Genomic DNA, 13,461 nt, shown 5'->3' with positions numbered 1-13,461 from the left:
TATTCCTCAGGTTAGTAGAATGATTATGTCATGAGTTTGATTGTTTTTCCGAAAGTTAGAAAATACAGTTAATGCAAGAACTTTTCAAGTCAATTTTGACACAAAAGCTATTTCCTAATACTTTTTCTTTTACTTTACAGAGGGAGGCTGTTAGAGTTTATATAATGTAATAACAACATGAAAGAATTTTTAAAAATACAAATGAGTAGACGTACCTGTATAATAGTACTTTCTGTCTTTAAATTTTCAGACAGAGATAGAGACAGAGAGCGAGGCATCAGTATAAATTATATTTATTTATCTGTCTACAGTGGTAACGTAAAAACGTTAAAAAAAATTCTGAGGGAGAAAAGACAATTCAGCCCATCGAGCCTGCTTGATCCAGAGACTAGGAGTGAATCTTCTATTAGGACCTTTCCTCCGACACCACATACTTTCAGAATGACTAATTTTCTTCTCCGGTCTCTCCTGAAAAAAAATCATGCCGTTGTGTTACATACGTCTATGTACCTCAAGCCACCTTCTCAGCAAATCTCAACCCAGCTCCCTTTTCAGGGGACAACTGTCTGTTCCATATATCAGCTTTCCTGTGGGGAAAGAAAGAAAGGGCCTGTAAATCACTTGTATTAGGATTACACCAGCTTCTGCTGCTTAACCCACTGAAATATGCAGGGTCGTGGGGGAATCCCTTCATTTGGAGCCCATTGTTGGGTGCCAGTGTAGGATTGTGTATTACATAATAGGTTAACAGCTTGTCATAAGTAAAGGGTGTCATGGGATAGTTAGCATTAGGGGCTTCAGTAAAGGAGGAAGTGTAGAAACGGCAGAAGGCCCAGAACATATGGTGAGTAATTATGAAAAATAGCTTAACAGAAGTCAGTGTTAATATCTGTGCATTATGACTTTATTCTGTGTGACACAGGCTAAGAATAGGTTGTTCGGATTTTGCAGGCCAAAGGTAAGCAAGCAGAAGGAGTCTAGTTTAAATTACCTAGTATCCTGAGAAAAGTGAATGTTTGCAACAGTTTATAATATCTTCTGCTGCCAATAGGACCACCTGCACTCCAGCCAGAATGAATATATGTGGTGTACCATTGCCACCTACTGGTACAGTAGCATATGACACACAAGGATGACATGCTATTATCTCAGAATTGATGAGTTCAGAGCAAGTCAGCTGACATCGCATAGGAACTGGCCATTGAGATGTATTAATAGGGACCAATTTCAGTAGTTCTTTGGTATTCAGTGCTGAGAACTCACCTGGATATGAGTAGTTTGTCGCTCCCGAAGTGTATCCTCTTTGTGAGTATATAGATATGTTGGCCTAGAAATCAGATGGCGCCTGTATTCGGGCCTGGGTGCAGGGTGTGTACTAATTTAAAATGATGCAGGCCACACATAAGATTCATGTTACCCACTATTTAAAATAATCGCAGCCTGTGTTTCCCATTGGCTGCATGGCGGGGGGGGGGGGGGGTGGATATCGGGCATGCCTGATGTCGCTTAAAGGCACCCTGCACCTCTTAAAAGGGGAGGTGCATTCTGGCTGCTGAAGAAAGCAGGAAGTTCTTACAGAGATGTCTGGAGAAGGAACAGAGAGGGTGCTGAGGTTTTTGGGCTCTGCATTAGAAGCATTAGTCCAGGCAGTGGAGAGAAGGAGGGACATCCTCTTCCCCCCCAGGGGGTAGGAATCCCTCCGGACATATATCACCCGCAATACAAGGAGGTGGCCGAGAATGTCAATGCTAGAAGCCTGGCATCAGGGATGTAGCTGCAGTGTTGCAAAAATTTTAATAACCTTACCCACATTGTCAAGGTAAGAACACTGCTCTCATGAAGCCGAGAGCAATGGGGAGAGTGGACCTGGTTGGGGATGGAGTGGAGCCAGGGGAATAAAGGGTGGAGCAGAGAGAAATAAAAAAATTGAGGTCTTACATCATAGGACAACAGGTAGGTGATTGGTTGGTGAGTACTACAGTTTATTTTAGTCTCTCAGCCAGCTAAGAAACTGTAAATTGCTATAACTTTACTTTATTAAATTATAACTAAAACTAGATAAACTAAAACTAGATAAATCAATTAAGTAATAAAACTAAAATAATTGATAAAAAAATAATGAATTAACTAATCAAATAAAGGTTAGATAGATATGGCAGGGCAGGTGGTGTGCCGTAATTGCAGCATGTGGGAGTTTGTGGAGAGCTGCGAGATCCCGAGCAACTACATCTGCGATAAGTGTCTGCAGCTCGAGGAACTTCAGCTCAGAGTTGTGGAGCTGGAGTACGAGGTACAGACATTGCGGGGCATCAGAGAGGGGGAGAGTTACTTGGACACTTTGTTCCAGGAGACAGTCACACCCTTTAGGTTAAGTAGTACTTTAGAGTTCATCAATGGTCAGGGACAGGAACGTGTGACTGTGAGTCAGGAAGGTATGGGGACCCAGGATGTAATGATGGAGAAGCCTCAGCTCTTGACTTTGACCAACAGGTATGAGATTCTTGCTACCCCATGGGGATGAGAACAAGGACTGCAGGGTGGATGAGCAAACTGACCACGGCACTGTGATACAGGAGGCCATTCAAATGGGGGGAGTGTAAAGGAATGTGGTAGTGGTAGGGGACAGTATAGTCAGAGGGATAGATACTGTTCTCTGCAGTCGTGACTGGGAATTCCGACGGTTGTGTTGCCTGCCTGGTGCCAGGGTATAGGATGTCTCCTCATGGCTGGAGAAGAACTTGGAGTGGGAAGGGGAGGATCCAGTTGTCGTGGTCCATGTAGGAACCAACGACATAGATAGAACTAGGAATGAGGTTCTGCTGAGGGAGTTTGAGGAGGTAGGATAGAAATTAAAATGCAGAACCTCACAGGGTAATAATCTCTGGATTGTTACCTAAGCCACGCGCAAATTGGCATAGGAACAAACAGATTAGCTGGTTAAATGTGTGGCTCAAAGAGTGGTGTGGGAGGCAGAGGTTTCAATTCACGGGGCATTGGCACCAGTACTGGGGAAAGAGGGAGCTGTTCCGTGGGGACGAGCTTCACACAGGCTTGGACCAGTGTCCTGGAAAATCGAATAACTAGGGCAGAAGATAGGGCTTTAAACTAATGAGAGGGGTTGGGGTTGGGAGGATTCAGGAAAGGGTAAATTCAAAAGCAGTAAGAGAAATGTGAAGGCTGTAGGCCAGAGTAGTGATCTGGGTAAAGATATACAGAGTGGGTCAGAAAAGGGACAGAAAGATTAATAAATGTAATAAGGCATTAGTGACTAAAGTGACAACAGGGAAAAATAGAAAAAAGTTAAAGCTTGGTGAATTAATAGCGCAGTTAGAAATAAATGGGTTTGATTTAATAGCCATTTAAGAGACGTGGTTGCAAAGTGACCAAGGTTGGGCACTAAATATTCCAGGATATTTGACTTTTAGAAGAGATAGGCAGAATGGAAAAGGAGGCGGGGTAGCCCTGATAATAAAGGAGGGAATAAAGACAGTAGCGAGAAAGGACCTTGGCTTGGAAAAACAAAATATAGAATCAGTTTGGGTGGAGCTAAGAAACAACAAGGGGCAGGAAACACGAGTGGGAGTTGTCTGTTGGCCCTCTAACACTGGTTGTAGAGTAGGGCAGAGTATAAATCAGGAGATTAGAGATACATGTAACAAGGGTAATACAGTAATCATGGGAGACTTTAACTTTCATATAGACTGGGCAAACCAAATTTGCAGAAATAGTGCAGGGCAAGAGTTCATGGAATGCATTCAAGATAGTTTTCTAGATCAGTATGTCAAGGAACCTCCAAGGGGATTGGTTATTTTAGATCTAGTACTGTGCAATGAGGCAGGGTTAATTAATAATCTTGTAGTAAAGGAGCCTCTGGGGAGCAGTGATCATAATATGCTAGAATTTTATGTTGAGGTTGAGAGTGATTTAGTTAAGTCTGAAACTAGGGCCCTAAACCTGAACAAAGCAAACTATGTAGGTATGAGAGGCAAGTTGGCTAAGGTAGGTTGGGAAACTAGATTAAAAGATATGACAGTAGAAAAGCAATGGCAAACATTTAAAGAAATAATTCATAATTCGCAATGAATACACATTCCCTTAAGGAATAAAAACAACACAGGAAAAATGGTCCAACTGTGGTTAACGAGCAATTAAAGGTAATATTAGATTAAAGGAAGAGGCTTATAATGTTTCCAAAAACAGTAGTAAGCCTGAGGATTGGGAGAATTTTAGAATTCAGCAAAGGAGGACCAAGAAATTGATAAAGAAAGGGAAAATAGAATATGAGAGTAAACTAATGAGAGACATAAAAACAGACTAAAAGCTTCTATAGTAAGTAAAAGGAAAGGATTAGTGAAAGTAAACATGGTCACTTACAGGCTGAGACAGGAGAAATTATAATTGAGAATAAGGAAATGGCAGAGAAATTAAACAAATTCTGTATCTGTCTTCATGGAAGAAGACACAAAAAACTTCCCGGAAATAGTGGAGAACCAAGGGTTTAATGAGAATGAGGAACTGAAAGAAAATAGTATTAGTAAAAAAAAAGTATTGGAGAAATTAATGGGACTGAAGGCTAATAAATCCCCTGGACCTGATGGCCAACATCCTAGGGTTTTAAAAGAGGTGGCTATAGAGATAGTGGATGCATTGCTCACCATTTTCCAAAGTTCCATAGATTCTAGAACGGTTCCTGTGGATTGGAAGGTAGCTAATTTTACCCCAGTGTTTAAGAAAGGAGAGAGAGAAAATGGGGAACTACAGACCAGTTAGCCTGACATCAGCAGTAGGGAAAATGTTAGAATCTATTATTAAGGATGTGGCAACAGGACACTTAGAAAATAATAATAGGATTGGGCAGAGTCAACACAGATTTATGAAAGGGAAATCAAGTTTGACAAAGCTGTTAGAGTTTCTTGAGGTTGTAACTAGCAAAATAGATAAGGGGGAACCAGTGGATGTGGCGTACTTGGATTTTCAGAAGGCATTCGATAAAGTGCCACAAAAGAGGTTATTAAACAAAATTAGGGGTCATGGGATTGGGGGTAATATACTAGCATGGATTGAGGATTGGTTAACGGACAGAAAACAGAGAGTAGGTATAAACGGGTCATTTTCAGGTTGGCAGGCCGTAACTAGTGGACCGCAAGGATTGGTGCTTGGGCCTGAGCTATTCACAATCTACATCAATGATTTGGACGACGGGACCAAATGTAATATATCCAAGTTTGCTGATGATAAAAAGCAAGGTGGGAATGTAAGTTGTGAGGAGGATGCAAGGAGGCTGCAAGAGTATATAGAACGGGCAAGAACATGGCCAATGGAATATAATGTGAAAGTTAACATGCAGGTTAGGAAAGCAAATGGTATGTTGACCTTTATTACAAGAGGGTTAGAGTATAAGAGTAAAGACATCTTACTGCAATTATATAGGGCCCTGGTGAGACCACACCTGGAGTACTGTGTACAGTTTGGTCTCCTTGACTAAGGAAGGATATACTTGCCATAGAGGGAGTGCAACGAAGGTTCACCAGACTGATTCCTGGGATGGGGGGATTGTCCTATGTAAGGGGTGGTGTGTGTGGTCAGCTTTGCCTCCGACTCCCTGAGCAGTTCGAATCGCTCCCACTCCCTTGGTTCTAGACTTTGGACTTATTTGGGGGTTGTAATGAAATTGCAACAGACACCTGAGTTGGTCAAAATAATTGAGATTTTTATTTTTGAGACAGGAAAATATACAATGCAATAAATCTTATACTCTAAAAGGGGGAACAGTTCAGAATATGCGAGGGAGAATTACAATAGAAAAAAAAATACCTTGCCCTCCCAATCCCACTATCCTAACTAGGCTGAATTCCAGAGGACCAGGAAATGCTCAGCAAACGACTTTCTTGACAGATTGTAGAGGTTCGCGATTTCGGGGTTCTCTTTAGTTGTGGCGGTTGGGGCCTGCCGTACCCCGGACTAGCTTGTAGAGTGGAAACAAGTTTGTGAATTTTCAACTTCTTGGTGGTTGGTTTGTTGTTGGTCGCGGTGGCCCAATATTACCTAGTTGGTGGTAATATTGTTAGTTGTTGGTTTCTTGAGGCCTTTGGTTGCCATGATTTCCTTTTCCTTCCGTTTCGTTCTTCTTTCCTCAAGTCTCCGATCCTCCGACTAAGTACGGTGATGATGATAGCTTTTTCTGAACCGTACTTTCGCTCTCCTGTACTTGAACCTTCTTGAGCTGTGTCCTCAACTGTGTGAACTGTACTGTCTCTCGAACACAACGATGATCTGATCTCTTCTGATCTGTTTCACTGAAAAGGCAGGCCTCAATTATACTGTTTTGAGGCCTGGCTTATCTGACCGCCAAATCTCCTCTGGTCCTTTGTTAATTTTGGCGGGCTCGTTAATTTTAATACATTTAAATTCTCATCGAGTTTCGGGGATGGTCCCATCTATTTTTAATTGGCTTTTAACTGGTTTTGGGATTGCCTTGAAATCAGTTTAAAATGTGCAAAGTGTTTTGGAAATCTTTCTGAGTGGTTTTAAACTGTTGTTTGATTGTTTTCTTCCTGCTGGGGCCAGGTTCTCTTTTGTTGGTTGTTGGCATGTATTGTATTATTCATGTTCTTGGTGGCCCTGTAAATTTTGGCGGGAACAGTCTTTTCCGTGGGCTTATTGTCTTTATGTAGAATGACTGGGAGGGCCCAGAACATTCTTAGACAATCTGGCCTTTCCAATACTCAAACAGTCTGTCCCACCCATTCCTTTTGTGGCAGCTTTTTCCACAGGCCTGAACATGCCTTTTAAACTGGCCAAATCCTGGGGTTTTGATTTTAGGTCCCCTTTGGCCCAATATTATTTCAAACAGTCCAAATATCTCTTCTTTCTTACTTTGGGGGAATCTGCAGAATTTTGCGAGCCTTAAAACTATGAGGAGAGATTGAGTAGATTGGGCCTATACTCTCTGGAGTTCAGAAGAATGAGAGGTGATCTCATTGAAACATACAAAATCCTTACAGGGCTTGACAGGGTAGATGCAGGGAGGATGTTTCCCCTGGCTGGGGAGTCTAGAACCAGGGGTCACAATCTCAGAATAAGGGGTTGACCATTTAGGACCGAGATGAGGAGAAATTTCTTCACGCAGAGGGTGGTGAATCTTTGGAATTCTCTGCCCCAGAGGGCTGTGGAGGCTCAGTTGTTGACTATTTTCAAGACAGAGATCGATAGATTTTTGGATATTAAGGGAATCAAGGGATATGGGGATAGTGCAGGAAAGTGGAGTTGAGGTCGAAGATCAGCCATGATCTTATTGAATGGTGGAGCAGGCTCGAGGGGCTGAATGGCCTACTACTGCTCCTATCTTATGTTCTTATGTAAGCCCCATCTCACATCTGCATCCCTTATACTCTCGTTAATTACAATGACAGCACTCCCTTCCCTCACCTCACTTCACCATATTCTCCTCGCACTCGCCACTATTACAGCCATCACTTATCCATAACTCTCATCTCTCACACACACTATCAGCTATTCTACCATGATATCCACATTCTCCAAATATCTTACAACAACTGCACTAACACTCTGCCTCCTTTCTTGCAGAAGGTCACACACAATGCGAGGCAGCAGGCTGGGACTGGAGGAGGAAGAGATCATCTGCAAACCCCCTCTCCCCCACTCTTGTGGTAAGTGTGTTGGCGATCAAGGGCAGGGGAAGAGTTGACCCCGTGGCCACTGTCCACACTGGTGGAGACAGTTCACAGGGTTTCTTTATACCTAAAGCTTTTTCTCCCTTCTGATTTCTCTCTCACCCCACACACTGCCTGAAAAGATGCAGAGCTGTCAGCACTCATTTCTCTCTCTCACACCACAAGCTAACCATTGTCCCTCTCTTTCATTTCAGCTGCTGGCAATGTGGAAGCCCCCCAGTCAGTGGAGGAAGAGGAGCCTAGACTACCAGATGATGCAGAGTCACTCGCAAGCACCAAATCAGATTAAAGTAGGTGTCTGCACGTGGTGACTCACCACGCACAAATGCGCAGGTGCCTGGGCAGGAGGATAGGGTACCCCAGTACCACAGGGTGAAGGTCACACATGGGCTCTGCTGCAGAGGACTCCGCAAAAATCCAAATATCATTGTGGAAAACACGCAGTGCTTTAATTAGCATGCATTTAAATTCTGCCGCACCTCCTGGCACTGCAAGCACCTTCACCAATATGGTAGGCAGCACACTTCCAGCCAGGAGTGCGTGCATGCTTCCTGCCCATCATATTCGAGTCTTAGTTGCCCAAGCAGAGCATGAGAAACGGGCACTGTTTGGACCAATTTCTAGGCCATAGACTTGCTTGTACTTTCTGTCAATATTAATAAAATCAACAAGTTAATTTATCTTTGATGTCCAAACCTATATAATTTAGATTGACCTACTTGAATAATCTAACAGCATGCATCACTGGGGATGTATCTAGGGTGCTATCCTCAGTGGCCCCCTTGACGTACCTGAGCCAACCTTGCGCCAGGTCCCTTTTAGGTCAAAGGATACAGGAACTCCTGACAAAGGAAGTCCCTACCCCTTCCTACGATAACTATATTTGGGACAGGCAGAGACTTTGCCCCAACAGCCCATTACGAATACTTTGATGGATAGGCTAGGACCCAGCGTATCCAAGTCCTAATCTAGTACACTACCCTTCTGACATACTCCTGCCAAAGTCACGCTGTGAGTGTGTTGGAACAGCCATGGATTTTTTAGCTTCAAAGTTTTCCCTAAACTCTAATCTTGCTCAAGATCCCAGCTCTGTGAGTATGCAGCCACATTTCAACTAGATCTTTAAGTTATGGCCAGGGGGCTTTAGGCAGATCTTCTGCCTAGCCCCCTACATCAAGGCGGGGCAGGTCTGAGGAATTCTTGGGGTTGCCCAGGAAATTCCTACCTCTATGCCCTTAAATGGCCTCAGCAGGATTCACATCAGTGGAGACTTGGCATAATTCTGTTGAAGCACGTTAAAGGCCTCAAACCATTACTAGAGTAAAGTTATTGATCCCAGTCAGAGTGGCTGCAGTGGGGCCTGAAGAATTCAAAATAAAATAATTGTTCTTCAGCCTATTTGGACCTCCAGAGCACTCCACTCTTTCATGGAAGGGCAGATCGGTCTGGATCAGGGCAGCAGCCGCTCATGCATCTTTGCAGGTATGACGGTATAACCCGACTATGCAAAGGATCCATCTCTGGAATTTGGGGCAGGGTCTCTGGCCGTGGGCAGTGGCTAGTGAGGATTCCGTTCCACCACACTTAATCCTCCAAAGCAGGGCCCCAGGAATTTCCAGGCCTATTTATTTTCCAGGGTCCAATCAAAAACCATTTGCTTCTGGAGACATGTCTTACAAACTTATTTCACTGGAGATGTTAATCCCTTCTCCACATGCACCCACTTTGCAACAGCGTAACCTTGTAAGGTTCGCAAAATTTCAGAAAATTTCGGCAGCCCCCGAAGATTATTTGATTAAAGAAAACCTGGTTGGAATGTACCTTAAAAACCCAGGGCATCAAAGATGGCTGTCAGGCCTCGTGGCAAAGGAGAAGGACAGCCTGTCTGAATATCTCCCATCACTGGCTGACAAAGGATTGGAAGAAATACCAGTCTGTGTGAATATGTTTAGGTACTTAAACTGTCAATCAACTGCAGTTTAGGAAGTCAACATGGAACAAAGAACTTTGTTTACACGAGCTCTCAACAGTGTTGACTCAAGGGCTTAAGCACTTGAAGCTGTCAATCAATTGCGGTTGGAAGGTAACCGCAGGACAAAGGACTGTTTACTGAACACTTAAGGATTTGTTTGTCCAGCACTTGAGAAATTAGTGGGACATTTTAAACTAAGATAGCTCCATTCAAACCAGTTAAACGAATGGGAAACGCATTCAAACCCATTACAGTCAATGGGGACAGATTGGTCCCTTTTGTGTGAGCCCAGATACATCCAGATTTGGGCGCGAAGGTAAGGGCTCCTAATGGGGTATAAAGATAACCCCTCAGGAAGCCATTCTCTCTCTCTCTACCACCTCGCCTCCAGTGCCCTGCTTGCAAGAGGAATGCCACAGCCCGCCCAAAGAAGTGGAATACCAGCAGTTACTTTTGAATTACAGGGGTATCTCTACTTCGGGGTGGTGAAGAATCCAAGGCAGACCGCAGGGGCACGGAGCAGGCGTTTACTGGTGAGCATAAACTTTCTGACCCATTACAAGGCAACCTAGATAGGTATAAGGGGTGGGAATTAAAGGGAAATTTTGTTAAATTGTAATTTTTAGTCAATTTTCCCTTGATGCGTCCGTTTTCTCTCCTCCCCATTAAGTAAAAGTGTGCAAGTGTGCTGTATTCATAATTATTTTCACTGTATAGCAATTTATTCTTTATTTTCAATAAACGTTGGCCTTCTTTGCACCCAACCACGAGTCTCGTTTTGTCTATATCGCTACTGAAATAAGTCCGGCGGTCAGAACCAGAAAAGGGAAGTGATTCGAAACCGCACGGGGCCTGGAGCAGCTCAGACACGCCTGACTGGCCAGACATAAACCCCAGGGGCAGACCAAAACCCTTCTTTCTCCCCCCCTCCCCCTTTTCTACAAAATGGCGACTGTGGCAAGACCGTCGGCAACAGTATGCGATGTAGCAGACGGTGGTCTGGGTCTGGAGAGAGCAGCAGTTATTGGTTTTCTCTTTATCACACCACTGATCTGTTTGTGGTTAGGTTCCCGCAGGCTTAGGGAAGTTAAAGCAGAGAGTTGGGATAAGGAAATGGAGATTGAAGAATACCAGGCCAAGATAGAGCGCCTGGTGGACCAGTTTAGTGAGGGCAAAAGCCACACGAGGTACGAGTTAGAGTACCTGAAGTGCCTAGTTACAGAGGCCAAGAGTAATGAGATGAGAGTGCGGGAGGAGAACGCCCGCCTCATACAAGAAGTAAGAGAGCAGGAGGAAAAGGTTAGGGAGGTAAAGGCAGCGTATAAGCTGGCCTGCGACCAAGGGTTTGAGGAAGCAGATCATGGCCCCTGTAGGAAAGAGATAGAAAGCTTCAATATGGCTTTAAAGGGGGCAAAGGGGATGATATGTCTTATCAGCCTGAAGGCAGGTCAGTCAGACTTTACCGGCAACCCAAATAGAACCGTCCCACAGGCAACACCCAGAACAAAGTTGGTCAGGGAATCAGAGGTCCCACGACCGCCACCCACAGCTCCAAGCTTTCAGGAGCTCTGGCAGCGAGGGGGGGTGGAGGATGAGGTGGTAGAGGAAGCACAGCAGGCCCCGCTATATAGGCCGGGACCAGGACCAGTGTACCCCCTCCGACAACGGAGTTACGGTCCGCCCGTTGATGACGATGACCCAGGGGCCATCCAGAATCAGTTTGTGGTGCTGTATGGCACCCACCAGCTCAGGGACATGGTTAGCCACATCCCCAAGCTCACTAAAAAGGGAGACCCCTCTCCGCACTTCAGGGAGATAGAACAAGCAGCTTGTGTCAATGACTGCAATGACGCAGAGCAAGCAAAAATGCTGCTGTTTTCCCTGGGAGGTGATCTCCTCCAGGCCCTATCTAGCGAGTGCAAAAGGGGGCAGAAGGATTATGAGGATCTGAGGAATGAGATATTGGAGGCCATGGGACTCAATGATGGTAGTCCATTCGCCCGGGTAGAAAGAACGGTGCAGCTCCCAGGGGAGTCCCTGCAGGCGTTCGCAGACAGGCTGTGGCCAGGCTACCGGAGCGCATGCCCAGGAATGCCAGGGCGGGCAGCACTGAACCCAGTCCAATTGACTCACTGGCTCCGTTGTCTTATGACAAACAGCCTACCCCAGATCCAAGCCCAGGTCGCGGTTTGGTTTAACCCCCGAAACCCCCAGACTGTAGTGTATGTACCTTTAAGAGAGAACTACTTTTGCAGCTCCTGTATACTGTAGTACCGGCAGTGATCACACCTGTATATAAGCCTTGAGCATGCCTCTGTACTGTTAGTCTTTAGACTACCCTCCTCCAGTAAACACCTGTTGATTGTTAATTTACAGCCTCCGTCTAGTTATTGGAAAACATCATACTTTAAGAATCACGGATTCAACAGTGGCGACGAGGTAGATTCGAATCTACCTGCAACTCTGCATTTCCTTTCAAGGATTCGCTCCGGGAGGATGGTGGAAGAAAGTCGAGGCCAGAAGCACGGGCGTCGACCACGAGCAACCGCCCAGTCATCCGGCAGAGAGTGAAAATCGCAGGGGAGGCTGTTGAGAGCTGGGCTTGGTTCTCCAGCCACGACGATCCAGCAACAGACTGGCAACAGGTACAGCGCAGACCCTTCCCGGACAGCGGTGGCTGGAGCCGACCGACGGCACAGAACAGGCCGAGCAGCGTCGACGGGGTAAGAGAGAGGGTGAAGCGCACAGGGTGCAGCCGGGGGTTGAAGACCGAGCGGCGTCGACGGAAAACAAAAAAGAGAGGGTAAAGCACAGCCGGGGTTCAGGACCGAGCGGCGGCAACGAGAGAGGCGCACAGGAGAACGCGCAGAGCGCAGCCAGGGCTAAAGGGCTGAGCGGCATCCGCGGGGAAAGAAAGGAAGCGCGGGAGATGCCATTGAGCCGCGGAAAGAAGGGAGAACGCGGGAGACGCCATTTTAGAAGCCGCAGCGAAGAAGAAGGGCGAGCGCGGGAAGAAAGGAAAGAGCGGGAGACGCCATTTTGAGCCAGCGGAGAAGAAGGGAGAGCGCAGGAGACGCCATTTTAGACAGTTTAACCACACCCAGGGATGCCGAAGAGTGGCAGTGTCACTGCGTTCGACAATGAAGTCGAAGATTGGGCGACATATGTGGAACGCATTGAGGTGTACTGCAAGGCGAATGAAGTGCCAGATGCTAGGAAAGCACTGGTTTTGTTGAATTCCATGGGTGCAAAAACTTATGGCTTACTGCGAAACCTAATAACCCCAGAGAAGCCAGTGGATAAGGATTTCGAAAGCATAGTGGAAATTCTACAGGACCACTTAAACTCCACACCGCTACTGATACCAGAAAGATTTAAGTTCCACAAAAGGAACCAGCATAAAGGCGAAAGTAATGCTGAGTACTTAACGGAACTGCGCAAGCTATCGAAACACTGCCAGTTTGGATTGGGACCAGCAGATACGTTAAGGGACAAGTTTGTGTGTGGGCTTCAAAGTGAAGGTACCCAGAAACGGCTTCTATCAGAAAAGGATCTTACACTGGACAAGGCTTTCAGCATGGCAGTATCACACGAAGCAGCCGCACGGGGTGCTGCAGAGATACAACGGAGACCGCAAGAATATGGCACCAATGAAATGTCATATGGAGCAGGGAAGTCTTATCGCTGCGGCAGAACAACACATGACCAGAAGGATTGTTGGCTCAAGGACCAAGTGTGCAGACAGTGTGGAAAAGCAGGACACATAGCAAGAGTCTGCAGGTCAGGGAAGAAAAC

The 13,461-nt window shown here is 45.6% G+C and overlaps 1 protein-coding gene across 1 annotated transcript in view; it reads right to left on the bottom strand.

Annotated features, from left to right (window-relative positions):
* Window positions 1–282: 282 nt before the first annotated feature.
* The window catches only part of LOC147112394 (isoaspartyl peptidase/L-asparaginase-like), a 57,559-nt gene continuing 44,380 nt past the window's right edge, over window positions 283–13,461 (bottom strand). The window contains exon 4 of the mRNA XM_085996208.1: window positions 283–587. Coding sequence (XP_085852334.1) covers window positions 579–587 — 9 coding nt within the window. The 3' untranslated portion in view covers window positions 283–578. The remainder of the gene's footprint in view (window positions 588–13,461) is intronic.

The sequence above is a fragment of the Somniosus microcephalus genome, chromosome 9 (assembly GCF_052327205.1).
Source record: "Somniosus microcephalus isolate GS21.2 chromosome 9, FLI_Smic_1.0, whole genome shotgun sequence".
Lineage (NCBI taxonomy): Eukaryota > Metazoa > Chordata > Chondrichthyes > Squaliformes > Somniosidae > Somniosus > Somniosus microcephalus.
Note: the sequence above shows the minus strand (reverse complement) of the source record. Positions and strands in the feature narration are given on the sequence as shown.